Source organism: Scyliorhinus torazame, chromosome 17 (assembly GCF_047496885.1).
Source record: "Scyliorhinus torazame isolate Kashiwa2021f chromosome 17, sScyTor2.1, whole genome shotgun sequence".
Lineage (NCBI taxonomy): Eukaryota > Metazoa > Chordata > Chondrichthyes > Carcharhiniformes > Scyliorhinidae > Scyliorhinus > Scyliorhinus torazame.
Genome location: NC_092723.1, coordinates 3,993,901 through 4,021,564, shown reverse-complemented (window position 1 = coordinate 4,021,564; position 27,664 = coordinate 3,993,901). Strand labels below are relative to the sequence as shown.

The window sequence follows — 27,664 nt, the reverse complement described above, 5'->3', positions numbered from 1 at the left end:
GTGAACCTCAGGTTAAATCACCACCAGTCAGCTCTCAAACGGGAGAGCAGCTTAATCCTCTGGGGCTGTGGCATTTACTTTTGTGTGTACGAACATTATTTGAAAAGGCGACCTTTCCTTAGCAAAGGACACTGGCTCACAGCTGCTACTGTGCTGGATTTCTAAAGAACATATGTTGTTGTTCTTTAATGGAGACCTGGAGATTTCAGACTGAGGACACAAATCCAGCGCTGGGTGAAAAGACATTGAATTTTGAATAGTCAAAAGAGACTTTGGCTGAGCAAACTGCCAAATCCCATCTCTCTTTCTTCTGAAAAATCTCTCATCAAAGCCGGGCTGTTTGTGACTTGAAAAACCCAGCTGAAGAACTTATTGCTGCAAATTGAGAGTGCAAAAGGAGAGTTCTGGATCAAAACCACAGTCTCCTGGGAAAGCACCAAGAACCAGCAGCTACTGTGGACCATGTCCCTTCAGCTGCAAACAAGCTGTCACCCCATGATTTCTTTTCAGTGACTCTACTCATTACATTGCCAGGTTTTTCATATCTGATATCTAATAATAACAATACTAATCTTTATTAGTGTCACAAGTAGGCTTACATTAACACTGCAATGAAGCTACTGTGAAAATCTGAATGCTTGTTGGGTGGGGGTTGCTGGATTGTGTGTTGTAAATTAGTTGGACTTGTTGAGAAATGATTGTTGAGATATTAAGAAGGTCGGCTTGAAGACAGCCATCTGAACCAAAGACTCTTTGTCCTTTTGTTTATGATTTTCACCCCTCTCCTCCTCTCTGTATTTGTTTGTCTTGTGTATTTGCATAGAGTGTGGAGGGCAAGTTAAAGTGGGGGATTAGAAATTAGATAATAGTTAACCAGTTATATTTGCTGCATATTCCTTGTTATAATAAAAAGTAATTGTGTTTAGATTTACAAACCTAATTATTGGGCAGCTAAAGGCAAAGACTTTGGTTATTTTTCTAAGAATTATTGTTTAATTAACTTGTGTTGTCTCTGGACCTGTGGCGCTGGAACTGACCCCACACTAACCTGGGGCGTTGCAACAATTTTAAAATATGGGGCGAAATTCTCCGGTATCGGCGCGATGTCCGCCGACCGGCGCCAAAAATGGCGCAAATCAGTCGGGCATCGCGCTGCCCCAAAGGTGTTGGGGGGCCGAGCCCTAACGTTGAGGGGCTAGGCCCGCGCCGGACTGATTTCTACCCCGCCAACTGGCGCGGAAATGACATTGCCGGGCGGCGCATGCGCGGGAGCGTTAGCGGCTGCTCACGACACCCCGCGCATGCGCAGTTGAGGGAGTCTCTTCCGCCTCCACCATGGTGGAGACCGTGGCGAAGGCGGAAGGAAAAGAGTGCCCCCACGGCACAGGCCCGCCCGCGGATCGGTGGGCCCCGATCGCGGGCCAGGCCACCGTGGCGGCACCCCCCGGGGCCAGATCGCCCCGCGCCCCCCCCCAGGACCCCGGAGCCGGCCCGCGCCGCCTTGTCCCACCGGTAAGGGAGGTGGTTTAATCCACGCCTGCGGGACAGGCATCCTAGCAGCGGGACTTCGGCCCATCCGGGCCGGAGAATCGCGGGGGGGGCGCCAACAGGCGCGGCGCGATTCCCGCCCCGGCTGAATATCCGGTGCCGGAGAATTGGGCAACCGGTGGGGGCGGGATTCACGCCAGCCCCCGGCGATTCTCCGACCCGACAGGGGGTCGGAGAATCTCGCCCAAGATGTTCACTCTTTCTCAACATTCTCACTCTTTAATCTTGGTCATCATCATTATGGGCAGTGCTGTTTGTACAGTCCCTCACATTAAATCTAATCATCCTAACACTGCAATATGTGTGATGTTTATGCATTGGTGAGTATTTGTACATATTTGTTTATTTTAGACCTTTTATTGATTATTTCTGCATCTTTACCTGAGTGAGTTTTAGCAATAAAGTTGACTCTTCCCTGGCTGGCTAACTGTTGCACCAAGTTATAAGCAGTTAAATATATATTAAATTGGCAAAATGGCCTCCCTTTAAATTCAAAATGTGTGATAACCAACTGAGGAATGAGACAGAGAAAGGAATCAGTTCACCCCTGAAACTGTGTGGTAACAACACACAAACTTGTTTCACTGATATCCTGTACGCCTCATTCTGTTTTAAGAATTTTATGCTTGTAGATGTTTAGCAATATTCTACCAATCAGATTTCTGAGCCTCTAACAATGTTGAAATTGAAAAAGGTTTAGATTGAGCAGAGCATTAGTAATTGGGGACTCTATAGTCAGGGGCACAGATAGGAGATTTTGTGGGAGCATGAGAGACTCACGTTTGGTATGTTGCCTCCCAGGTGCAAGGGTACGTGATGTCTCGGATCGTGTTTTCCGGGTCCTTAGGGGGGAGGGGGAGCAGCCCCAAGTCGTGGTCCACATTGGCACCAACGACATAGGTAGGAAAGGGGACAAGGATGTCAGGCAGGCTTTCAGGGAGCTAGGATGGAAGCTCAGAACTAGAACAAACAGAGTTGTTATCTCTGGGTTGTTGCCCGTGCCACGTGATAGTGAGATGAGGAATAGGGAGAGAGAGCATTTAAACACGTGGCTACAGGGATGGTGCAGGCGGGAGGGTTTCAGATTTTTGGATAACTGGGGCTCTTTCTGGGGAAGGTGGGACCTCTACAGACAGGATGGTCTACATCTGAACCTGAGGGGCACAAATATCCTGGGGGGGAGATTTGTTAGTGCTCTTTGGGGGGGTTTAAACTAATGCAGCAGGGGCATGGGAACCTGGATTGTAGTTTTAGGGTAAGGGAGAATGAGAGTATAGAGGTCAGGAACACAGATTTGACGTCGCAGGAGGGGGCCAGCGTTCAGGTAGGTGGTTTGAAGTGTGTCTACTTCAATGCCAGGAGTATACGAAACAAGGTAGGGGAACTGGCAGCGTGGGTTGGTACCTGGGACTTCGATGTTGTGGCCATTTCGGAGACATGGATAGAGCAGGGACAGGAATGGATGTTGCAGGTTCCGGGGTTTAGGTGTTTTAGTAAGCTCAGAGAAGGAGGCAAAAGAGGGGGAGGTGTGGCGCTGCTAGTCAAGAGCAGTATTACGGTGGCGGAGAGGATGCTAGATGGGGACTCTTCTTCCGAGGTAGTATTGGCTGAAGTTAGAAACAGGAAAGGAGAGGTCACCCTGTTGGGAGTTTTTTATAGGCCTCCTAATAGTTCTAGGGATGTAGAGGAAAGGATGGCGAAGATGATTCTGGATATGAGCGAAAGTAACAGGGTAGTTATTATGGGAGACTTTAACTTTCCAAATATTGACTGGAAAAGATATAGTTCGAGTACAATAGATGGGTCGTTTTTTGTACAGTGTGTGCAGGAGGGTTTCCTGAAACAATATGTTGACAGGCCAACAAGAGGCGAGGCCACGTTGGATTTGGTTTTGGGTAATGTACCAGGCCAGGTGTTGGATTTGGAGGTAGGAGAGCACTTTGGGGACAGTGACCACAATTCGGTGACGTTTACGTTAATGATGGAAAGGGATAAGTATACACCGCAGGGCAAGAGTTATAGCTGGGGGAAGGGCAATTATGATGCCATTAGACGTGACTTGGGGGGGATAAGGTGGAGAAGTAGGCTGCAAGTGTTGGGCACACTGGATAAGTGGGGCTTGTTCAAGGATCAGCTACTGCGTGTTCTTGATAAGTATGTACCGGTCAGACAGGGAGGAAGGCGTCGAGCGAGGGAACCGTGGTTTACCAGGGAAGTGGAATCTCTTGTTAAGAGGAAGAAGGAGGCCTATGTGAAGATGAAGTGTGAAGTTTCGGTTGGGGCGATGGATAGTTACAAGGTAGCGAGGAAGGATCTAAAGAGAGAGCTAAGACGAGCAAGGAGGGGACATGAGAAGTATTTGGCAGGAAGGATCAAGGAAAACCCAAAAGCTTTCTATAGGTATGTCAGGAATAAGCGAATGACTAGGGAAAGAGTAGGACCAGTCAAGGACAGGGATGGGAAATTGTGTGTGGAGTCTGAAGAGATAGGCGAGATACTAAATGAATATTTTTCGTCAGTATTCACTCAGGAAAAAGATAATGTTGTGGAGGAGAATGCTGAGTCCCAGGCTAATAGAATAGATGGCATTGAGGTATGTAGGGAAGAGGTGTTGGCAGTTCTGGACAGGCTGAAAATAGATAAGTCCCCGGGACCTGATGGGATTTATCCTAGGATTCTATGGGAGGCCAGGGAAGAGATTGCTGGACCTTTGGCTTTGATTTTTATGTCATCATTGGCTACAGGAATAGTGCCAGAGGACTGGAGGACAGCAAATGTGGTCCCTTTGTTCAAAAAGGGGAGCAGAGACAACCCCGGCAACTATAGACCGGTGAGCCTCACGTCTGTAGTGGGTAAAGTCTTGGAGGGGATTATAAGGGACAAGATTTATAATCATCTAAATAGGAATGATATGATCAGGGATAGTCAGCATGGCTTTGTGAAGGGTAGGTCATGCCTCACAAACCTTATTGAGTTCTTTGAGAAGGTGACTGAACAGGTAGACGAGGGTAGAGCAGTTGATGTGGTGTATATGGATTTCAGCAAAGCGTTTGATAAGGTTCCCCACGGTAGGCTATTGCAAAAAATACGGAGGCTGGGGATTGAGGGTGATTTAGAGATGTGGATCAGAAATTGGCTAGCTGAAAGAAGACAGAGGGTGGTGGTTGATGGGAAATGTTCAGAATGGAGTACAGTCACAAGTGGAGTACCACAAGGATCTGTTCTGGGGCCGTTGCTGTTTGTCATTTTTATCAATGACCTAGAGGAAGGCACAGAAGGGTGGGTGAGTAAATTTGCAGATGATACTAAAGTCGGTGGTGTTGTCGATAGTGTGGAAGGATGTAGCAGGTTACAGAGGGATATAGATAAGCTGCAGAGCTGGGCTGAGAGGTGGCAAATGGAGTTTAATGTAGAGAAGTGTGAGGTGATTCACTTTGGAAGGAATAACAGGAATGCGGAATATTTGGCTAATGGTAAAGTTCTTGAAAGTGTGGCTGAGCAGAGGGATCTAGGTGTCCATGTACATAGATCCCTGAAAGTTGCCACCCAGGTTGATAGGGTTGTGAAGAAGGCCTATGGAGTGTTGGCCTTTATTGGTAGAGGGATTGAGTTCCGGAGTCGAGAGGTCATGTTGCAGCTGTACAGAACTCTGGTCCGGCCGCATTTGGAGTATTGCGTACAGTTCTGGTCACCGCATTATAGGAAGGACGTGGAGGCTTTGGAGCGGGTGCAGAGGAGATTTACCAGGATGTTGCCTGGTATGGAGGGAAAATCTTATGAGGAAAGGCTGACGGACTTGAGGTTGTTTTCGTTGGAGAGAAGAAGGCTAAGAGGAGACTTAATAGAGGCATACAAAATGATCAGGGGGTTGGATAGGGTGGACAGTGAGAGCCTTCTCCCGCGGATGGATATGGCTGGCATGAGGGGACATAACTTTAAACTGAGGGGTAATAGATATAGGACAGAGGTCAGAGGTAGGTTCTTTACGCAAAGAGTAGTGAGGCCGTGGAATGCCCTACCTGCTACAGTAGTGAACTCGCCAACATTGAGGGCATTTAAAAGTTTATTGGATAAACATATGGATGATAATGGCATAGTGTAGGTTAGATGGCTTTTGTTTCGGTGCAACATCGTGGGCCGAAGGGCCTGTACTGCGCTGTATTGTTCTATGTTCTATGTTCTATAAAGCAAATAATTTCTCCGTTACATTAATTATTAGTTGCTGTCCATGCTGACTTTGTGACAGAAATGAATAATCAGCTCCAAGGAACGGGAATTTAAAACAGGAATTTAGGGAGCTGGGGTGGAAGCTGAGAGCCAGGACAAACCATGTTGTCATCTCTGCTTTGTTGCCGGTGCCACGTGCTAGCGAGGTGAGGAACAGGGAGAGAGTGCAGATAAACAAGTGGCTGCAGGGATGGTGTAGGAGGGAGGGTTTCAGGTACGTGGATAATTGGAGCACATTCTGGGGAAGGTGGGACCTGTACAGACAGGACGGTTTGCACCTGAACCAGAGGGGCACCAGTATCCTGGGAGGGAAATTTGCTACAGCTCTTCGGGACCAGAGGGGCGCCAATATCCTGGGAGGGAAATTTGCTACGGTTCTTCGGGGGCGGGGGGGGGGGGGGGTTGCGGGGATTAAACTAATTTGTCAGAGGGATGGGAGAACGAGCTGTAGTCCAGAAGCCAGTGTTGAGAGTAGTGAGGTACCGAGGAGGGTATCAAGGTCGCAGGAGTGTACCAGCAGACAGGAAGGTGGGTTGAAGTGTGCCTACTTCAATGCAAGGGGCATAAGGTAGGTGAACTTGGAGCATGGATTGGTACTTGGGACTACGATGTTGTGGCCATTACGGAGACATGGTTAGAACAGGGACAGGAATGGTTGTTGGAAATTCCGGGGTATAGATGTTTCAGTAAGAGTAGGGAAGGTGGTAAAAGAGGTGGAGGAGTAGCATTGTTAATCAAGGATAGTTTAACGGCTGCAGAAAGGCAGTTCGAAGGGGATCTGCCTACTGAGGTAATATGGGCCGAAGTTAGAAATAGGAAGGGAGCGGTCACGTTGTTAGGAGTTTTCTATAGGCCCCCAAATAGTAATAGAGATGTGGAGGAAGGAATTGCAAAACAGTTTATGGATAGGTATGAAGGTCTCAGGGTAGTTGTCATGGGTGACTTTAACTTTCCAAATATTGATTGGAACCTCTATAGGTCGAACAGTTCGGATGGGGCAGTTTTTGTACAGAGTGTACAGGAGGGTTTCCTGACACAATATGTGGATAGGCCGACAAGAGGGGGGGCCACATTGGATTTGGTACTGGGTAATGAACCGGGCCAAGTGTTAGATTTGTTTGTAGGAGAGCACTTTGGAGATAGTGACCACAATTCGGTGTCTTTCACTATTGCAATGGAGAGGGATAGGGCCATACGGCAGGGCAAGAAACTATCAGGGAAAGGCACAAATGAAAAGTGGAGCTTGTTCAAGGAACAAATACTGCGTGTCCTTGATAGGTATGTCCCTGTCAGGCAGGGAGGAAATGGACGTGTGAGGGAACCATGGTTCACAAAAGAGGTTGAATGTCTTGTCAAGAGGAAAAAGGAAGCGTATGTAAGGATGAGAAAACAAGGTTCAGTTGGGTCACTTGAGGGTTACAAGGTAGCAAGAAATGAGCTTCAAAAAGGGCTTAGGAGAGCTAGGAGGGGGCATGAGAAATCCTTGGCGGGTCGGATCAAGGAAAACCCCAAGGCTTTTTACTCTTATGTGAGAAATAAAAGAATGACCAGGGTGAGGGTAGGGCCAGTGAAGGACAGTAGTGGGAACTTGTGCATGGAGTCAGAAGAAATAGGAGAGGCATTGAATGAATACTTTTCTTCAGCGTTCACCAAGGAGAGGGGCCATGGTTTTGAGGATGAGTGTGTGATACAGGCGGGTAGGCTAGAGGAAGTAGATGTTCTGAGGAAGGATGTATTAGCAATTTTGAAAAACCTTCTTCGGGTCGACAAGTCCCCTGGGCCAGATGGGATATATCCAAGGATTCTTTGGGGGGCATGGGATGAGATTGCAGAGCCTTTGGCTTTGATCTTTTGGTCCTCACTGTCCACGGGTATAGTGCCAGAGGACTGGAGAGTGGCGAATGTTGTTCCTCTGTTCAAGAAAGAGAATAGGAATGACCCTGGTAATTATAGGCTGGTTAGTTTTATTTCGGTGGTCAGTAAGTTAATGGAAAAGGTCCTGAAGGATAGGATTTATGACCATTTGGAAAGATGCAGCTTAATCCGGGATAGTCAACACGGATTCGTGAAGGGTAAGTCTTGCCTCACAAATTTGATTGAAGTCTTTGAGGAGGTAACTAAGTGTGTAGATGAAGGTAGAGCAGTTGATGTCGTATACATGGATTTTAGTAAGGCGTTTGATAAGGTTCTCCATGGTCGGCTCATGAAGAAAGTAAGGAGGTGTAGGATGGAGGGAAATTTAGCCAATTGGATAAGTAACTGGCTATCACATAGAAGACAGAGGGTGATGGTTGATGGAAAATTTTCAGACTGGAGACCAGTTACCAGCGGTGTACCACAGGGATCAGTGCTGGGTCCTCTGCTATTTGTGATTTTTATCAATGACTTGGAGGAGGGGGCTGAAGGGTGGGTCAGTAAATTTGCTGATGACACCAAGATTGGTGGAGTAGTGGATGAGGTGGAAGACTGTTGTAGGCTGCAAAGAGACATTGATAGGATGCAGAGCTGGGCCAAAAAATGGCAGATGGAATTTAATCCTGAGGTGATCCTGAGGTGCGAGGTGATTCATTTTGGTAGGAAAAATTTGAATGCGGATTACAGGGTCAATGGCAGGGTTCTGAGGAATGTGGAGGAACAGAGAGATCTTGGGGTTCATAAGAACATAAGAATATAAGAACTAGGAGCAGAAGTAGGCCATCTGGCCCCTCAAGCTTGCTCCCCCATTCAATGAGATCATGGCTGATCTTTTGTGGACTCAGCTCCACTTTCCAGCCCGAACACCATAACCCGTAATCCCTTTATTCTTCAAAAAACTATCTATCTTTATCTTAAAAACATTTAATGAAGGAGCCTCTACTGCTTCACTGGGCAAGGAATTCCATAGATTCACAACCCTTTGGGTGAAGAAGTTCCTCCTAAACTCAGTCCTAAATCTACTTCCCCTTATTTTGAGGCTATGCCCCCTAGTTCTGCTTTCACCGGCCAGTGGAAACAACCTGCCCGCATCTATCCTATCTATTCCCTTCATAATCTTATATATTTCTATAAGATCCCCCCTCATCCTTCTAAATTCCAACGAGTACAGTCCCAGTCTACTCAACCTCTCCTCGTAATCCAACCCCTTCAGCTCTGGAATTAACCTAGTGAATCTCCTCTGCACACCCTCCAGTGCCAGTACGTCCTTTCTCAAGTAAGGAGACCAAAACTGAACACAATACTCCAGGTGTGGCCTCACTAACACCTTATACAATTGCAGCAGAATCTCCCTAGTCTTAAACTCCATCCCTCTAGCAATGAAGGACAAAATCCCATTTGCCTTCTTAATCACCTGTTGCACCTGAAAACCAACTTTTTGCGACTCATGCACTAGCACACCCAGGACTCTCTGCACAGCAGCATGTTTTAATATTTTATCATTTAAATAATAATCCCTTTTGCTGTTATTCCTACCAAAATGGATAACCTCACATTTGTCAACATTGTATTCCACCTGCCAGACCCTAGCCCATTCACTTAGCCAATCCAAATCCCTCTGCAGACTTCCAGTATCCTCTGCACCTTTTGCTTTACCACTTATCTTCGTGTCGTCTGCAAACCTGGACACATTGCACTTGGTCCCCAACTCCAAATCATCTATGTAAATTGTGAACAGTTGCGGGCCCAACACTGATCCCTGAGGGACACCACTAGCTACTGATTGCCAACCAGAGAAACACCCATTAATCCCCACTCTTTGCTTTCTATTAATTAACCAATCCTCTATCCATGCTACTACTTTCCCCTTAATGCCATGCATCTTTATCTTATGCAACAACCTTTTGTGTGGCACCTTGTCAAAGGCTTTCTGGAAATCCAGATATACCACATCCATTGGCTCCCCGTTATCTACCGCACTGTTAATGTCCTCAAAAAATTCCACTAAATTAGTTAGGCACGACCTGCTCTTTATGAACCCATGCTGCGTTTGTCCAATGGGACAATTTCCATCCAGATGCCTCGCTATTTCTTCCTTGATGATAGATTCCAGCATCTTCCCTACTACCGAAGTTAGGCTCACTGGCCTATAATTACCCGCTTTCTGCCTACCTCCTTTTTTAAACAGTGGTGTCACGTTTGCTAATTTCCAATCCGCCGGGACCACCCCAGAGTCTAGTGAATTTTGGTAAATTATCACTAGTGCATTTGCAATTTCCCTGGCCATCTCTTTTAGCACTCTGGGATGCATTCCATCAGGTCCAGGAGACTTGTCTACCTTTAGCCCCATTAGCTTGCCCATCACTACCTCCTTGGTGATAACAATCCTCTCAAGGTCCTCACCTGTCATAGCCTCATTTCCATCAGTCACTGGCATGTTATTTGTGTCTTCCACTGTGAAGACCGACCCAAAAAACCTGTTCAGTTCCTCAGCCATTTCATGTCCACAGATCTCTGAGGGTTGCCACTCAAGTGGATAGAGCCGTGAAGAAGGCCTATCATGTGTTAGCGTTTATTAACAGGGGGCTTGAGTTTAAGAGCCGCGGGGTTATGCTGCAACTATACATGACCCTGGTGAGACCACATTTGGAGTATTGTGTGCAGTTCTGGTCACCTCATTGTAGGAAGGATGTGGAAGCATTGGAAAGGGTGCAAAGGAGATTTACCAGGATGCTGCCTGGTTTGCAGGATAGGTCTTATGAGGAAAGGTTGAGGGAGCTAGGGCTTTTCTCTTTGGAGCGGAGGAGGGTGAGAGGCCACTTAATCGAGGTTTATAAGATGATGAGGGGGATAGGTAGAGTGAACGTTCAGAGACTATTTTCTCGGGCGGGTGTAGCTGTTACAAGGGGGAATAACTATAAGATTCAGGGTGGGACATATAGGAGGGATGTCCGAGGTAGGTTCTTTACTCAGAGAGTGGTTAGGGTGTGGAATGGACTGCCTGCTGTGATAGTGGAGTCGGACACTTTAGGAACTTTCAAGCGGTTATTGGATAGGCACATGGAGCACACCAGAATGAGAGGGAGTGGAATAGCTTGATCGTGGTTTCGAACAATGCTCGGCACAACATTGAGGGCCGAAGGGCCTGTTCTGTGCTGTACTGTTCTATGTTCTAGGAATAAAGAATCCTGACATTTACCTGTAGAAATTCCAAGTCCAGTGTGCAACGCATTAACGAGAGGATACGGCCCTTGGTTGCAGAAAGAACCAGAGAAATCATCCAGAGCGAGGGTCCATACCATAGCTCCTCCAAAGTTGTTCTTTTTCAGCCACTCAGCCTGAAAGACATTGTTGAAATTTTTAACTCACAAATCCTTGTTTTGCAAGAAATTCTATCCCAAATATAATTTATGCTGCCCGGGGTCAGTGGTGGGGCCCTTGTTTTTCCTCATTAATGACTCGGTCTTGGTGTACAGGCCACAATCATGGGCGGCATGGTAGCGCAGTGGTTAGCACTGTTGCTTCACAGTACTACGGTCCTGGGTTCAATTTCTGGCTTGGGTCACTGTCTGTGCGGAGTCTGCACGTTCTCATCATGTCTGCGTGGGTTCCTCCGGGTGCTCCGGTTTCCTCCCACAAGTCCTGAAAAACGTGCTTCTTAGGTGAATTGGACATTCTGAATTCTCCCTTTGGCACCGTTATTCTCACCAGAACTGACACTTTGTCATTTTTTGGTAAGGTTCCGTCCTGTGTTTCGAACAAGATTTCTAAAAGTCATTCAGTATTCACAACAAAACCAGGCGGAGCATTCAAGTAACAACTATTTTATGTTATTTTTTTAATGAATATAAAGATGTGAACCAAATGTGGACATTGTGAATTCTCCCTCCATTTTCCCCGAACAGGTGCCGGGCTGTGGCGACTAGGGGATTTTCACAGTAACTTCATTGCAGATTTAATGTAAGCCTACTTGTGACAATAAAGATTAATATTATTATTTCAAAGTTTGCAGATGGTGTCCAACTTGAAAGCATTGTCGTTGTCCCCTCAATAACGTCGCTAGAGAATAAAACGGTAAAGAAGGCTTTAATAAGCTAAGAACTAGCCTGGTGCCGAGACGGGTGCTAACTGGGTACCGCCCACAAGGCGGCCCCTTATATACGGCTCCCAGGTGGTCGGAGCCGGAGGCGGAGTCCCCCAGGGTTCCAAGCCTGGTCTTAAAGGGGACATCACCTTACATGATGATAAGGGTGCAGTAATACAGTAACCGTTCATCACAATTGTGAACTGTGAGGAGGATAGTGCAGGACTTCAAAAGGCCATTGGCAAGTTGGGGGAATGGGGGGGGTGGGGGGACAGGTGGCAGATGAGGATCAATGCAGAGAAATGTGAAGTCATTCATTTTGATAGGAAGAACTTGGAGAGACAATGGAAAATATAGCGTCCATTATCAATAGGGGTGCGGCACGGTAGCACATTGGTTAGCACCGTTGCTTCACAGCGCCAGGGTCCCAGGTTCGATTCCCCGCTGGGTCACTGTCTGTGCGGAGTCTGCACGTTCTCCCCGTGTGTGCGTGGGTTTCCTCCGGGTGCTCCGGTTTCCTCCCACAATCCAAAGATGTGCAGGTTAGGTGGATTAGCCATGATAAATTGCCCCTTAGTATTCAAACAGGTTAGGTGATGTTTACTGGGTTACAGGGATAGCGTGGAGGTGTGGGCTTAAGTAGGCTCTTTCAAAGGGCCGGTGCAGACTCGATGGGCTGAATGGCCTCCTTCTGCGCTGTAAATTCTAAGATTCTATGAGAAGGAGAGGGACCTGAGTGTGTATGTGCATAAATCATCGAATTCAGCAGGACATGTTGAGAGAGTGGCCAATAATGGATATAGTATCCTGTGATTTATTCATAGTGGCATGGAGCAGAAGTACAAGGGGGTTATATTTAAAATGTATAAGCAGGTAGTTCAGCCTCAGCAGGAGCATTACTTTCAGTTCGGGTCCCCACACTTTAGGAAGGATGTACTGGCCTTGGAAAGAGTCCAGAGGAGGTTCACAAGAATGATCCCTGGAATGAAGAACTTGTCGTCTGATGAACGTTTGAGGACTCTGGGTCTGTACTCATTGGAGTTTAGAAGGATGAGAGAGGATCCTATTGAAACTTACAGGATACTGCGAGGCCTGGATAGAGTGGACGTGGAGAGAATGTTTCCACTTGTAGGAAAAACTAGAATCAGAGGACACCATCTCAGACTAAAGGGACGATCCTTTAAAACAGAGACGAGGAGGATTCTTTTCAGACAGAGGGTAGTGAATCTGTGGAACTCTTTGCCGCAGAAGGCTGTGGAGGCCAAATCACTGAGTGTCTTTAAGACAGAGATAGATAAGTTTTTGATCAATGAGGGGATCAGGGGTTATGGGTGATGTGTTGGGTGTTCTGGATCCGTGGAACACATACAGGTCACCAACACTTGAAATAGTGCAACACTATTTTATTGAATCATTAACTGTTTAACATACTCTCACTGTGGGTTAATACGATACGAGCTTTAACTAAAGACCTTTGCCTTGTCCTAACCAGTCGATGCACTCAGCACATGGTGAATGTCTGTGTTACAGGCTGTGAGCTCTGTGCTCCTAGCTAGCTGCTACTCGAATGAGCGGGAACTCTGATCCCCCCTGTCTTTATAGTGCGTGTGCTCTCACTGGTGATTGGCTGCGGTGTTGTGTGTGTTGATTGGTCCCACTGTGTGTCCATCAGTGTGTGTCTGCCCCATGATATACTGGTGTATATTATGACATCCCCCCTTTTATAAAAGAATGTACATGTGTGGCAAAAAATAGTGTATGGTGAGAATGTCCCTGACTACGTGTGTGCGAAATATTTACAGGACTACGTACATGAGAACTAAGCTATTTACATGGGAAGGTGCCTGGTACAGAAAAGCAGTGTACAACAAGAATAACGAGATGAACACTATATACAAACCAGGGAAACGATTAAACAGAAGAACAGAACAATTCAGAAGGTCTATAAGTCCACAAAGTTCACAAATTAAGTCTCTGAGGTGGGCAACGAATTCTGGTTGACCGCCTCAGGGGTGGGTCGAGAGCCACCGGCTGAGGATCGAGCTGGACTGCGTCAGAGTCAGGGGGAGGCAGAGTGACCGGGATCTCTGCATAGTCCATGGCAGGGTCAGCAGGAGGGCGAGGCGACAGTGGAGGATCACGTAGCGAGCGTGGAACGAGACGAAGGGCGCGTCGATTGCGGCGCAGAATGGAGCCATCCGGTAGATGAACCAGGAATGAGCGGGGGGCCACCTGCCGAAGAACCACAGCAGTTGCAGACCAGCCACCACCCGGAAGATGGATGTCTTCTGGTCTTATGGTCTAAGGACATGAGGTATTAAAAGATGTGGAAAAGATTCATGAAAATAATTCCAGGGAAGGGGAATTTCAGGTGAGAAGATTATGAAGACAGGTTGGAGAAGTTGGAATTGTTTACCTTGAAGAAAGCAATGCTGAGAGGGGATTTGATAGAGGTATTCAAAATTATAAAGGGCGTGGACAGAGTATTCAGGAGAGGTTTCCCACTCCGGAAAGGATTGAGAGATGTTTAGTAAACAATAAGAGAAGAAAAGGTAATATGAATGAAAACTCTATCTCACGAGGAGTGGTTAGGCTGTGCAATGCACTGCCTGAGGGTGATGGAGGGAGATGGCACCAGGTGAATTGTACATTCGGTGCACCGTCGCAGGCACAGTGGGCGAAATGGTCGTCACAATTCTGTGATTCTGCGAATATTTCATACGGTCGGGACTTTCTGCTCTCGTTTCCGGGGACGGCAATAGCAGCGGAGAATTGAGCGGAAGTCCCAAAACAGCTACTCCGCCAGCGGGATTTCCTCGTTTGATTGTCTCTGCCCCCCTCCCCCTCCCACCAGTCTCTGCCCCCCTCCCCCTCCCACCAATGACACAGCAGGAATCCCGACTGTAAAAGTCGGGACCTCCATTTACATGGAGATATGGGTGTCCCCCGATATTAAATTGTGTATTTACGCCAATGTGAATCATGGCAAGTGCCCCATGATGTGTAGCTGAAAACCAGACCCAGTGGGGGAGGGTCATGCCCTTGCAGTAGCCGAGCAATGCTTAAGAACATAAGAACATAAGAACATAAGAACTAGGAGCAGGAGTAGGCTATCTGGCCCCTCGAGCCTGCTCCGCCATTCAATGAGATCATGGCTGATCTTTTGTGGACTCAGCTCCATTTTCCGGCCCGAACACCATAACCCGTAATCCCTTTATTCTTCAAAAAACTATCTATCTTTATCTTAAAAACATTTAATGAAGGAGCCTCTACTGCTTCACTGGGCAAGGAATTCCATAGATTCACAACCCTTTGGGTGAAGAAGTTCCTCCTAAACTCAGTCCTAAATCTACTTCCCCTTATTTTGAGGCTATGCCCCCTAGTTCTGCTTTCACCCGCCAGTGGAAACAACCTGCCCGCATCTATCCTATCTATTCCCTTCATAATCTTATATGTTTCTATAAGATCCCCCCTCATCCTTCTAAATTCCAACGAGTACAGTCCCAGTCTACTCAACCTCTCCTCGTAATCCAACCCCTTCAGCTCTGGAATTAACCTAGTGAACCTCCTCTGCACACCCTCCAGTGCCAGTACGTCCTTTCTCAAGTAAGGAGACCAAAACTGAACACAATACTCCAGGTGTGGCCTCACTAACACCTTATACAATTGCAGCAGAACCTCCCTAGTCTTGAACTCCATCCCTCTAGCAATGAAGGACAAAATTCCATTTGCCTTCTTAATCACCTGTTGCACCTGCACACCAACTTTCTGCGACTCATGCACTAGCACACCCAGAACTCTCAACTTAAGGCACAACTTCCTGCTCTCTGGCCCTGCCTGCTGGTACTGCCCCTGGCACTGCCAAAGGGGTTGTTTCTGTGAGGGGAGGGGTTGCATGGTGAGGGGTTTTCCATATCCATTTTGGGAGGGGGAGGGGTTCCGTGGTGGTGGTGTGTCAGGCTTACATAGGGGGGTGGAGAGTTCCCTGTGGGAGGTTCCGAGAGGCATTCGTTTTTTGATTTTGATTTTGTAAATTTGCGTGGGCTCAGTTGGAAACTGCCCACCAGAATGATGTCGTGGGAGACGCCCCTTCCAGGTTTTTGGTGGTGTTTGAAAATTCAGTGGGGAGACTGGGTAAGACGGTTGGCGGGCGGGAAGCACTCCACTTTCCCACCCGAGGCAACACTGTCAAAAAAATCAGACAACCCCAGCCTACCTAACTGAATACTAAAAGTGACTTCTAAAATTGCTCAAAGACCTTCTGCTCGCTTTGCATGAAAACTATTTAATTTGACTTCGGTCGTTGACCAGGAGACATGGAAATATTGAGTGAATATTGTAATGACTTTAAAATCGACTTTCCAAATAACGCTGCTATTGCTGTGTCAGGGACGATGAGTGAGTATTTTCAGAAAATGTCTGTGTTTCTGTCATCGACGGTATCTTGGCTACAAATCAGTGAGTTGACACAAATATAAGCTTCTCCCAACCCTCTTGCATAAGAGACTCAATCAGAAATAAAAATAATGGTTAAAACGCATCAAACAAGGGGCGGGATTCTCCATCCCGCAGCCCCATTTTCCGGCGCGTTCCGCCGGCAGCCGGATTCTCCGTCCTGACAGCCGGCCAATGGGGTTTCTCATTGTGGGCACCCCCACGCCGACGGGAAATCCCCGGGCGTGAGTGCACGGCCAGCGAAACGGAGGATCCCACCGACGGAGAATCCCGCCCCAGATGTCTCATCAAGAATAGATGTTCCAGCAACGGTGTGTGTAATGGTGTAATGTTGCAGATACTCAATTGATCGATATACCAACAAGATTCTAACGCTGATTGTGCCAATCTAGCTGTGTATCATAATAAATACTGCACAAAACCACCATCAAACATCGAAGTTACCTTGGCTGCAAAGCTTTTCACGTTGTCATATCCAACCCATTCCTTCCCTTTATAAGCGTATGGGACCACCTGTGGAGCATCCCATTTCGAAGTGCCGCCTTTCAAAAATGAGCAGATCTGTAAGAAGAGTGAGACATTAGTCTCCAAATTATCAGTGGCCACAAATGATCAGTGGTTTACAACGCTCCCAATGTACACGGAGAACGATTCTCACTTCACTTTTCTTTAATGATTTATTCAGCTATCATTTTCCCTTTTTTTGCTGTTGAAACAATATTTTTATTCCCAAATAGCAAACGTTAACTAATATTTTTCACATGTGCAGCCACAGACCAGCAGTTCTTCGGGGCATATCAGCAGCTCGAGCCAGGTGCTCTACGCTGCCGCCCTGCTGGACCCCAGCAAAATGGGCAATCGGTGGCCATTTTGCGAGTTTTTCTGGCATAAAACGCCACCGTTCCCACACCGACGTAGGGACATAGCTCCAGAATCGGAGAATCCAGGCCAAAGAATATGAAAGCACGACCTGCTTCCTACTTGAGGACAATAATACATTACATGAAGAACGGATGTGGGAGGATAAAGGAGCGCTAGAAAGAGCGAGTCTGAGTGGAGTGTTAGCTTAGATTCTGGAGCTTCCGAGGTGACACCAGGATTCAAAGTGACGCAGAACAAATGGTAAAGGCTGACTGGGTGAGTACGGTCGGCTGGGTGAGTACGGTCGGGTAAGTATTGACTACTTTTATCACTTACAGTTTGTCAGGGATATACTTTGTTGTCTATAGTTTGTAAGGGCTATATTCTGTAGAGAACCAGGGAAGAAGGGTGCAAAAGTAATTGACATTATTTGATTTTTTAAGTATCTTCCAAAAGATTTAAGTTAAGGGAGTGGGTCATGTCGTGAGAGCTCAAAGCCACGGTGTGTTCCTCCTGCTCCACGTGGGAAGTCGGGAATATTTCTCGTGCCGGGACCAATTTGTGGGCAGGAAGTTTCCCGGGTTTTGGAGCTGGAGTGGTGGCTGGAGACACTGTAGAGTTTCAGTGGAGAGGAGTATTGTGGATAGCACGTGTAGAGAGGTGGTCACACCACAGACTCCACAGGCAGAAAGGGAATGGGTGACTGCCAGACAGAGCAAGAGAGTTAAGCAGGTAGTGCAGGAATCTCCCATGCCCATTCCCCTGCAGAACAGATATACCACTTTGGATACTGTTGCGGGGAATGGCCTCTGAAGGGAAAACAGCAACAGCCAAATTTGTTGCACCACGGTTGGTTCTGCTGCAGAGTGGAGGGGTAAAAAGTGTGGGAATGCAATAGTTATAGGGGATTGGATTGTAAGGGGAATAGACAGGCCTTTCTGTGGCCATAAATGAGACCCCAGAATGGTTTGCTACTTCCCTGGTGCGAGGGACAAGGATGGCCCAGGGCGGCTACAGGACTTCTGGAGGGGGAGGGTGAACAGCCAGTGGTTGTGGTACACATCGGTACCAATGACATACGTAAAAAAAGAGATGAGGTCCTAAAAGTAGAATGTAGGGAGTTAGGAAGAAAGGTTCAAAAGTAAGAACACAAAGGTAGTGTTCTTAGGAGTACTACCAGTGCCATGCACTAGTCAGAGTAGAAATAGCAGGATGTATCAGATGAATATGTGGCTGAAGAGATGGTGTCAGGGGGAAGGTTTCAGTTTCCTGGGGTTTTGGGAGTGGTTTTAGGGGAGGTGGGACTAGTAGAAACTGGATGGGTTCCGGCAACTGGCCACGGGAACCCACGAGCTTGGGTGCGCTGCCGACGAAGCGGAGCGTCCCACCAATGGAGAATCCCAATCATCAATTATCGGATTGTTTCACTCCAAGCAATTACTCGCCAGAAGGTCTGGAAGAAGAATGTTTTCAGTATTCAACAGCGGGGAAACAGAAATTATTTATTTACTGTTCTGCATTTGTATCTGTATAACTTTGCATAAATATAATTGTTCTTTTCTTCTTTGAAGAAAGGAAATCTGAAAATATTGGCAAATAAGGGTCCCGTTGGGAGTAACCCAGGACAAGTTTAAGAGTGAATTGGGACCAGATGATGCCCTTTGAAGCTTCGACATAAGAGCTGGGTTTTTCCCCAGTTGGAAATGGCTCTGGAGACAAGGAGAGGATCCAGAAATAAAGAGTGTAAATTGGGGGGGGGGGGGGGGGGGGGGGGGGGGTGTACTGAACTGTAGTCCCCACAATAAAATAGTTGTGAATCATCGGAATGTTTTCTGCTGCCTAGTTCAGTTGAGAGATATTCACCTGTAAAATAGCATTGTATTGTCATCAGAGTGTAATGATGCACATTTCTGCTCCTTTGGTAGCTAAGCTGAGCAATGTCATATGATGAGATGCTGGCAGAGGCAGCAGGATCTTCATACACGGGGCAGGTGATCAAATGATGGTGTCTTGAGGAAGGATAGTACGAAGTCTTACAACACCAGGTTAAAGTCCAACAGGTTTGTTTCGATGTCACTAGCTTTCGGAACGCTGCTCCTTCATCAGGTGAGGATTCACCCGAGGAAGGAGCAGCGCTCCGAAAGCTAGTGACATCGAAACAAACCTGTTGGACTTTAACCTGGTGTTGTAAGACTTCGTACTGTGCTCACCCCAGTCCAACGCCGGCATCTCTACATTGAGGAAGGATGGCAGAATGGGCAGCCTATTTTAACACTGGGCCATTGTGGAAAATGTCATCACTGAAACTGCAGAAGTGTAGTCAGCACATACTTCTAAGACATGTTTCCCTGTTTACCTGATACTTAATCTGCCCGAGGAAGTTAATCTGATTGACATAATTTCTTACAGCAAACGTTTACTTTCTTTGGAGGTTAGAATTCAATAGTTGGTTTGTGAGTATTTTGAAATATGTTATGGAATGAAGAAGCTGTCTTGGTATCAATACCTCATAATAGGCCAGGATTCCGGCCTGTTTGGTGTACTTCCCAGCTGCTCCAGCACCGGCTGTATACGCTCCGACCCCAGTGTTGGGTGAGGCCAGTATAAAGGTATGGCCATAAGCAGCAAAGCCAACGTTCAATTTCTCTGTGGGAGCCCCCTGTTTGTTCCACAATTTCATTACATAGTCCTGCAGAATGAAAAATGAGAGCGTGTGCTCAAAGGCCTTTGCAAGCCATCTGGCTGAAAGCAGATCACACATTAGAAATAATAAATATTATTGGATTCTAATTTCAAGAAGACTTACCACATTAAAGTAAAGGTTGGTATAGTGATGATTGTTTGGGAGAGGATAAAGAGGGCTATTCTCGCCAGTAGCAATGTCCCAGGGTCCAAAGAAATCGTAGGTCATCACATTGAAAAAGTCCAAAATTCTGTATAAGAAAAGAACTGAGTTAGACTGATCTCCTGTTCCCTAAAATAAATGGTAATTAGCAGACCCATTGAGCATGCCGAGTGGCAGAGGCATTGCTGCTTCACAGCACCAGGGACCCGGGTTTGATTCCGGCCTCGGGTCACTGTCTGTGCGGAGTCTGCACGTTCTCCCCGTGTCTGCGTGGGTTTCCTCCGGGTGCTCCGGTTTCCTCCCACAGTCCCAAGATATTCAGGTTAGGTGCATTGGCCATATTAAATTGCCCCTTTGTGTCCAAAGATTAGATGGAGTTGCAGGGATGGGGCAGGGGAGTGGGCCTGGGTCGGTTGCTCTGTCGGAGGGTCAGTGTAGATTCAATGGGCCGAATGGCCCTCTTCAGCACTGTGGGGATCCTATAAATTGAAACCCTATGCACAGTCACTGCTGCATTGAGTTAAATGACTGAGACTAGGAGCCAGAACACTGAGAAAACTCTCCTTGAAAAATGCCATGGGGTCTTTGACATCGAATGAAGAGATATGACAGGACTTCAGTTTGACATCACACATCTGAAAAGCGTCAGTCCAGCACTCCCTGAGCATGGCATGATGATTGAAGAGGGTGAACCTTAATGCATGGGATCATCCTTATAAAACTTAGAAATATCGTCCTTTTTCAAAAGAGTAGGATATTCTTTGTTTCCAGAATGGCATTTATCACTCAATCAAAACAGGTAAAAAGAATCTCAGTACATCTGGTGATGCTCTCATTGCTGTTTCTGGGGATTTGGTGGGAGTTTGTCGGTTGCTGCGTTTACAGACACTGCAGCCGTATCTACAGAGCTCCGAAATACTGAAGCAGTGAAAGATGGCACATCATTCAATTTCTTTCTTCTATTATTCACCTTCTGCTTTTCATACTTTACTGTTCATTGAAGAAAAGACACATTTGTCCAACTTTCTGAACATTACTGAAGTTGTGAATACAGAATAACTGCGACGCTCCCAGCCTATAACCAAACTATCAAACCCAAAACACTGCAAGAAGCTAAACTCACATAGATAAATTCAACCTCTCTCTCTCATCATCTCCCCTGAACCCTGTCTCTCCCTCCCAGCACAGTAGCACAGTGGTTAGCACTGGAGCTTCACTGCGCCAGGGTCCCAGGCTTGATCACGGCTGGGTCGCTGTCTGTGCGGAGTCTGCACGTTCTCTCCGTGTCTGCGTGGGTTTCCTCCGGGTGCTCCGGTTTCCTCCCACAGTCCGAAGACTTGCAGGTTAGGTGGATTGGCCATGATAAATAGCCCTTAGTGAAATGAAAAAATGAAAATCGCTTATTGTCACGAGTAGGCTTCAAATGAAGTTACGGTGAAAAGCCCCTAGTCGCCACATTCCGGCGCCTGTTCAGGGAGGCTGGTATGGGACCAAAACGGTTAGGAGGGGTTATTGGGTTACGGGGATAGGGTGGATGTGAGGGCTTAAGTGGGTCGGTGCAGACTTGATGGGCTGAATGGCCTCCTTCGGCACTGTATGTTCTATGTTCTTTCACTCTGTCCCTCTCTCTCCTCTCTCCCTGCATTCACCTTCCTCTCTGTCACTTTGCTTTAACAACAAGCAGAGTTCGAAAAGTTTTTTTTTTAACGATTCACTATCTCTTTGGCAAAATACAATTCAACAGGCTATGCACAACAAACGAATCATTACTGATGTCTACCTTTGACACTGAACACTGAGACCAGTTAGCTGAGTAGAGATTGGAAGCAGAGCTCAATTCTATCCTCACATGAAGACACGATGCTTGCACTTTGTGTTCGAGGTTACAGGACAGAATGGAAATACCAAGAACAATCTTAGCACCTCTAACATTGCCTCGGCTGGATTCAGTCAACTCAACGCCAACTGGAGATTGAATGGAGGACTTTGCAGGTCTGAATGATTTAGCTGCTAACTAGTTAAACTAGCTGAACTAGCAAGGGAACACAAAACAATTATCTGCACAGAGAGTCCTGTGTAACTAGCATGGTACTTACTGTCCAAGCTGAGCAACCTCGTACCGCATATTAATGTAACCCGGTGCAGCAGAAACTGCAGCTGAGATCAGCAGTCGGGATCGTCCTGAGCTTTTCGCCTCAGCTTCAAAGGCAGCCAGCATTTCCTAGAGAATTAATAACGTTTCTCTTATTGACAGATCCTCACCAAATGGAGGGTTCTCAAACACAGACTAAAGAATTGTCCAGTTTCATATAACGTAACCATGACCAAGTGTCACACAATATTGTATCTAATCTAAGGGTAAAGTCATAGGTAGGACCAGGTTTAAACGGAGGCCAGATTGCCAGCTCTTACTGCACAGTCGCCAGGAAAGTGATTAATGAGGATTCTATCCAATTACTTTCATTGTGTAAATTCATATATTTCATATTTAAATATTCTATTTTCATGTTTCACAAATCCTGTGAAACTGTCCTTTAAAACTGTCTCTCTCAGTTGGTTCGGTTTCACATCAGCCATCATCTCATTAAATGGTGACACAGGCTAACAGCTCAATGTCCCGTCACTATTCCCATGTTCAATGTCCCATCACTGTTCCTATGTTCAATGTCCCGTCACTGTTCCCATGTTCAATGTCCCATCACTGTCCTATGTTCAATGTCCCGCCACTGTTCCTATGTTCAATGTCCCTTCACTGTTCCCATGTTCAATGTCCCGTCACTGTTCCTATGTTCAATGTCCCTTCACTGTTCCCATGTTCAATGTCCCGTCACTGTTCCCATGTTCAATGTCCCGTCACTATTCCCATGTTCAATGTCCTGTCGCTGTTCCTATGTTCAAACTCCCTTCGCTGCTCCTATGTTCAATGTCCCGTCACTTTTCCCATGTTCAATGTCCTGTTCCTGTATCCGTGTTCAATGTGCCGTCACTATTCCCATGTTCAATGTCCTGTTACTGTTCCTATGATTAATGTCCCGTCACTGTTCCCATGTTCAATGTCCCATCACTGTTCCTATTGTCAATGTCCCATTACTGTTCCCATGTTCAATGTCTCATCACTGTTCCTATGCTCAATGTCCCATCACTGTTCCTATGTTCAATGCCCCATTACTGTTCCCATGTTCAATGTCTCGGCACTGTTCCTATGTTCAATGTCCCGTCACTGTTCCCATGTTCAATGTCCCGTCACTGTTCCTATGTTCAATGTCCCCTCACTATTCCCATGTTCAATGTCCTGTTACTGTTCCTATGATCAATGTCCCATCACTGTTCCCATGTTCAATGTCCTATCACTGTTCCCATTTTCAATGTCCCATCACTGTTACTATGTTCGATATCCCGTCACTATTCCCATGTTCAATGTCTCATCACTGTTCCCATGTTCAATGTCCCATCACTGTTCCTATGTTCAATGTCCCATCAATGTTCCCATGTTCAATGTCCCATCACTGTTCCTATGTTCCCTGTCCTGTCACTATTCCTATGTTCCCTGTCCTGTCACTATTCCTATGTCCAATGTCCCATCACTATTCCCATGTTCAATGTCCCATCACTGTTCCAATGTTCAATGTCCCGTCACTGTTCCCATGTTCAATGTCCCGTCACTATTCCCATGTTCAATGTCCCATCACTGTTCCAATGTTCAATGTCCCGTCACTGTTCCTATGTTCAATGTCCCATCACTGTCCAATGTTCCCTGTCCTGTCACTATTCCTATGTCCAATGTCCCGTCACTATTCCCATGTTCAATGTCCCATCACTGTTCCTATGTTCAATGTCCCGTCAGTGTTCCCATGTTCAATGTCCCGTCACTGTTCCTATGTTCAATGTCCCGTCACTGTTCCCATGTTCAATGTCCCGTCACTGTTCCAATGTTCAATGTCCCATCAGTGTTCCCATGTTCAATGTACCATCACTGTTCCTATGTTCAATGTCCCATCACTGTTCCTATGTTTAATGACCCGTCAGTGTTCCCATGTTCAATGTCCCGTCACTATTCCCATGTTCAATGTCCCATCACTGTTCCTACGTTGAATGTCCCTTCACTGTTCCCATGTTCAATGTCCCGTCACTATTCCCATGTTCAATGTCCCATCACTGTTCCTATGTTCAATGTCCCGTCACTGTTCCCATGTTCAATGTCTCATCACTATTCATATGTTCATTGTCCAGTCACTGTTCCCATGTTCACTGTCCCACCACAGTTCCTATGTTCAATGTCCTGTCACTGTTCCCATGTTCATTGTCCCACCACTGTTCCTATGTTCAATGTCCCGTCACTGTTCCCATGTTCAATGTCCCGTCACTATTCCCATGTTCAATGTCCCGTCACTATTCCCATGTTCAATGTCCCATCACTGTTCCTATGTTCAATGTCCCGTCACTGTTCCCATGTTCAATGTCTCATCACTATTCATATGTTCATTGTCCAGTCACTGTTCCCATGTTCACTGTCCCACCACAGTTCCTATGTTCAATGTCCTGTCACTGTTCCCATGTTCATTGTCCCACCACTGTTCCTATGTTGAATGTCCCGTCACTGTTCCCATGTTCAATGTCCCGTCACTGTTCCTATGTTCAATGTCCCCTCACGATTCCCATGTTCAATGTCCTGTTACTGTTCCTATGATCAATGTCCCATCGCTGTTCCCATGTTCAATGTCCTATCACTGTTCCCATGTTCAATGTCCCATCACTGTTCCCATGTTCAATGTCCCATCACTGTTCCTATGTTCCCTGTCCTGTCACTATTCCTATGTTCCCTGTCCTGTCACTATTCCTATGTTCCCTGTCCTGTCACTATTCCTATGTCCAATGTCCCGTCACTATTCCCATGTTCAATGTCCCATCACTGTTCCAATGTTCAATGTCCCGTCACTGTTCCTATGTTCAATGTCCCATCACTGTCCTATGTTCCCTGTCCTGTCACTATTCCCATGTTCAATGTCCGATCACTGTTCCTATGTTCAATGTCCCGTCAGTGTTCCCATGTTCAATGTCCCGTCACTGTTCCTATGTTCGATGTCCCGTCACTGTTCCCATGTTCAATGTCCCGTCACTGTTCCAATGTTCAATGTCCCATCAGTGTTCCCATGTTCAATGTACCATCACTGTTCCTATGTTCAATGTCCCATCACTGTTCCTCTGTTTAATGACCCGTCAGTGTTCCCATGTTCAATGTCCCGTCACTATTCCCATGTTCAATGTCCCATCACTGTTCCTATGTTGAATGTCCCGTCACTGTTCCCATGTTCAATGTCCCGTCACTATTCCCATGTTCAATGTCCCATCACTGTTCCTATGTTCAATGTCCCGTCGCTGTTCCCATGTTCAATGTCCTGTTCCTGTATCCGTGTTCAATGTCCCGTCACTATTCCCATGTTCAATGTCCTGTTACTGTTCCTATGATTAATGTCCCGTCACTGTTCCCATGTTCAATGTTCCATCACTGTTCCTGTGTTCAATATCCCATCACTGTTCCTATGCTCAATGTCCCATCACTGTTCCTATGTTCAATGTCCCATTACTGTTCCCATGTTCAATGTCTCGTCACTGTTCCTATGTTCAATGTCCCGTCACTGTTCCCATGTTCAATGTCCCGTCACTGTTCCTATGTTCAATTTTCCCTCACTATTCCCATGTTCAATGTCCTGTTACTGTTCCTATGATCAATGTCCTATCACTGTTCCCATTTTCAATGTCCCATCACTGTTCCTATGTTCGATATCCCGTCACTATTCCCATGTTCAATGTCTCATCACTGTTCCCATGTTCAATGTCCCATCACTGTTCCTATGTTCAATGTCCCATCACTGTTCCCATGTTCAATGTCCCAACACTGTTCCTATGTTCCCTGTCCTGTCACTATTCCTATGTTCCCTGTCCTGTCACTATTCCTATGTCCAATGTCCTGTCACTATTCCCATGTTCAATGTCCCATCACTGTTCCAATGTTCAATGTCCCGTCACTGTCCAATGTTCCCTGTCCTGTCACTATTCCTATGTCCAATGTCCCGTCACTATTCCCATGTTCAATGTCCCATCACTGTTCCTATGTTCAATGTCCCGTCACTGTTCCCATGTTCAATGTCCCGTCACTGTTCCTATGTTCAATGACCCGTCAGTGTTCCCATGTTCAATGTCCTGTCACTATTCCCATGTTCAATGTCCCATCACTGTTCCTATGTTGAATGTCCCGTCACTGTTCCCATGTTCAATGTCCTGTCACTATTCCCATGTTCAATGTCCCACCACTGTTCCTATGTTCAATGTCCCGTCACTGTTCCCATGTTCAATGTCTCATCACTGTTCCCATGTTCAATGTCCCATCACTGTTCCTATGTTCAATGTCCCGTCACTGTTCCCATGTTCAATGTCCCATCACTATTCCCATGTTCAATGTCCCATCACTGTTCCTATGGTCACTGTCCCGTCACTGTTCCTATATTCCGTGTCCCATCACTATTCATATGTTCATTGTCCAGTCACTGTTCCTATGTTCATTGTCCAGTCACTGTTCCCATGTTCATTGTCCAGTCACTGTTCCCATGTTTATTGTCCCACCACAGTTCCTATGTTCAATGTCCTGTCACTGTTCCCATGTTCATTGTCCCACCACTGTTCCTATGTTCAATGTCCCATCACTGTTCCCATGTTCAATGTCCCGTCACTGTTCCTATGTTCAATGTCCCCTCACTATTCCCATGTTCAATGTCCTGTTACTGTTCCTATGATCAATGTCCCATCGCTGTTCCCATGTTCAATGTCCTATCACTGTTCCCATGTTCAATGTCCCATCACTGTTCCTATGTTCGATATCCCAACACTATTCCCATGTTCAATGTCTCATCACTGTTCCCATGTTCAATGTCCCATCACTGTTCCTATGTTCAATGTCCCATCACTGTTCCCATGTTCAATGTCCCATCACTGTTCCTATGTTCCCTGTCCTGTCACTATTCCTATGTTCCCTGTCCTGTCACTATTCCTATGTTCCCTGTCCTGTCACTATTCCTATGTCCAATGTCCCGTCACTATTCCCATGTTCAATGTCCCATCACTGTTCCAATGTTCAATGTCCCGTCACTGTTCCTATGTTCAATGTCCCATCTCTGTCCTATGTTCCCTGTCCTGTCACTATTCCCATGTTCAATGTCCGATCACTGTTCCTATGTTCAATGTCCCGTCAGTGTTCCCATGTTCAATGTCCCGTCACTGTTCCTATGTTCGATGTCCCGTCACTGTTCCCATGTTCAATGTCCCGTCACTGTTCCAATGTTCAATGTCCCATCAGTGTTCCCATGTTCAATGTACCATCACTGTTCCTATGTTCAATGTCCCATCACTGTTCCTATGTTTAATGACCCGTCAGTGTTCCCATGTTCAATGTCCCGTCACTATTCCCATGTTCAATGTCCCATCACTGTTCCGATGTTGAATGACCCGTCACTGTTCCCATGTTCAATGTCCCGTCACTATTCCCATGTTCAATGTCCCATCACTGTTCCTATGTTCAATGTCCCGTCACTGTTCCCATGTTCAGTCACTGTTCCCATGTTCATTGTCCCACCACTGTTCCCATGTTCAATGTCCCATCACTGTTCCCATGTTCAATGTCCCATCACTGTTCCTATGTTCCGTTTGTCCTTGGCGAAGACATTGATCAAAATCTT

At 46.5% G+C, this 27,664-nt stretch overlaps 2 protein-coding genes across 2 annotated transcripts in view; one reads left to right on the top strand and one right to left on the bottom strand.

Annotated features, from left to right (window-relative positions):
• LOC140393643 (uncharacterized) overlaps positions 1-27,664 on the top strand; it is a 411,041-nt gene that overhangs the window by 70,748 nt on the left and 312,629 nt on the right. The gene's annotated exons all lie outside the window — the stretch shown is intronic.
• Positions 1-27,664, bottom strand: part of LOC140394535 (acidic mammalian chitinase-like) — a 41,216-nt gene that overhangs the window by 926 nt on the left and 12,626 nt on the right. Inside the window, exons 6-10 of the mRNA XM_072481900.1 lie at positions 22,031-22,155; positions 19,896-20,022; positions 19,596-19,778; positions 16,673-16,789; positions 10,889-11,027 (exon numbers count right to left, since the gene is read on the bottom strand). Of these exons, the coding sequence (XP_072338001.1) occupies positions 10,889-11,027; positions 16,673-16,789; positions 19,596-19,778; positions 19,896-20,022; positions 22,031-22,155 (691 nt within the window). The remainder of the gene's footprint in view (positions 1-10,888; positions 11,028-16,672; positions 16,790-19,595; positions 19,779-19,895; positions 20,023-22,030; positions 22,156-27,664) is intronic.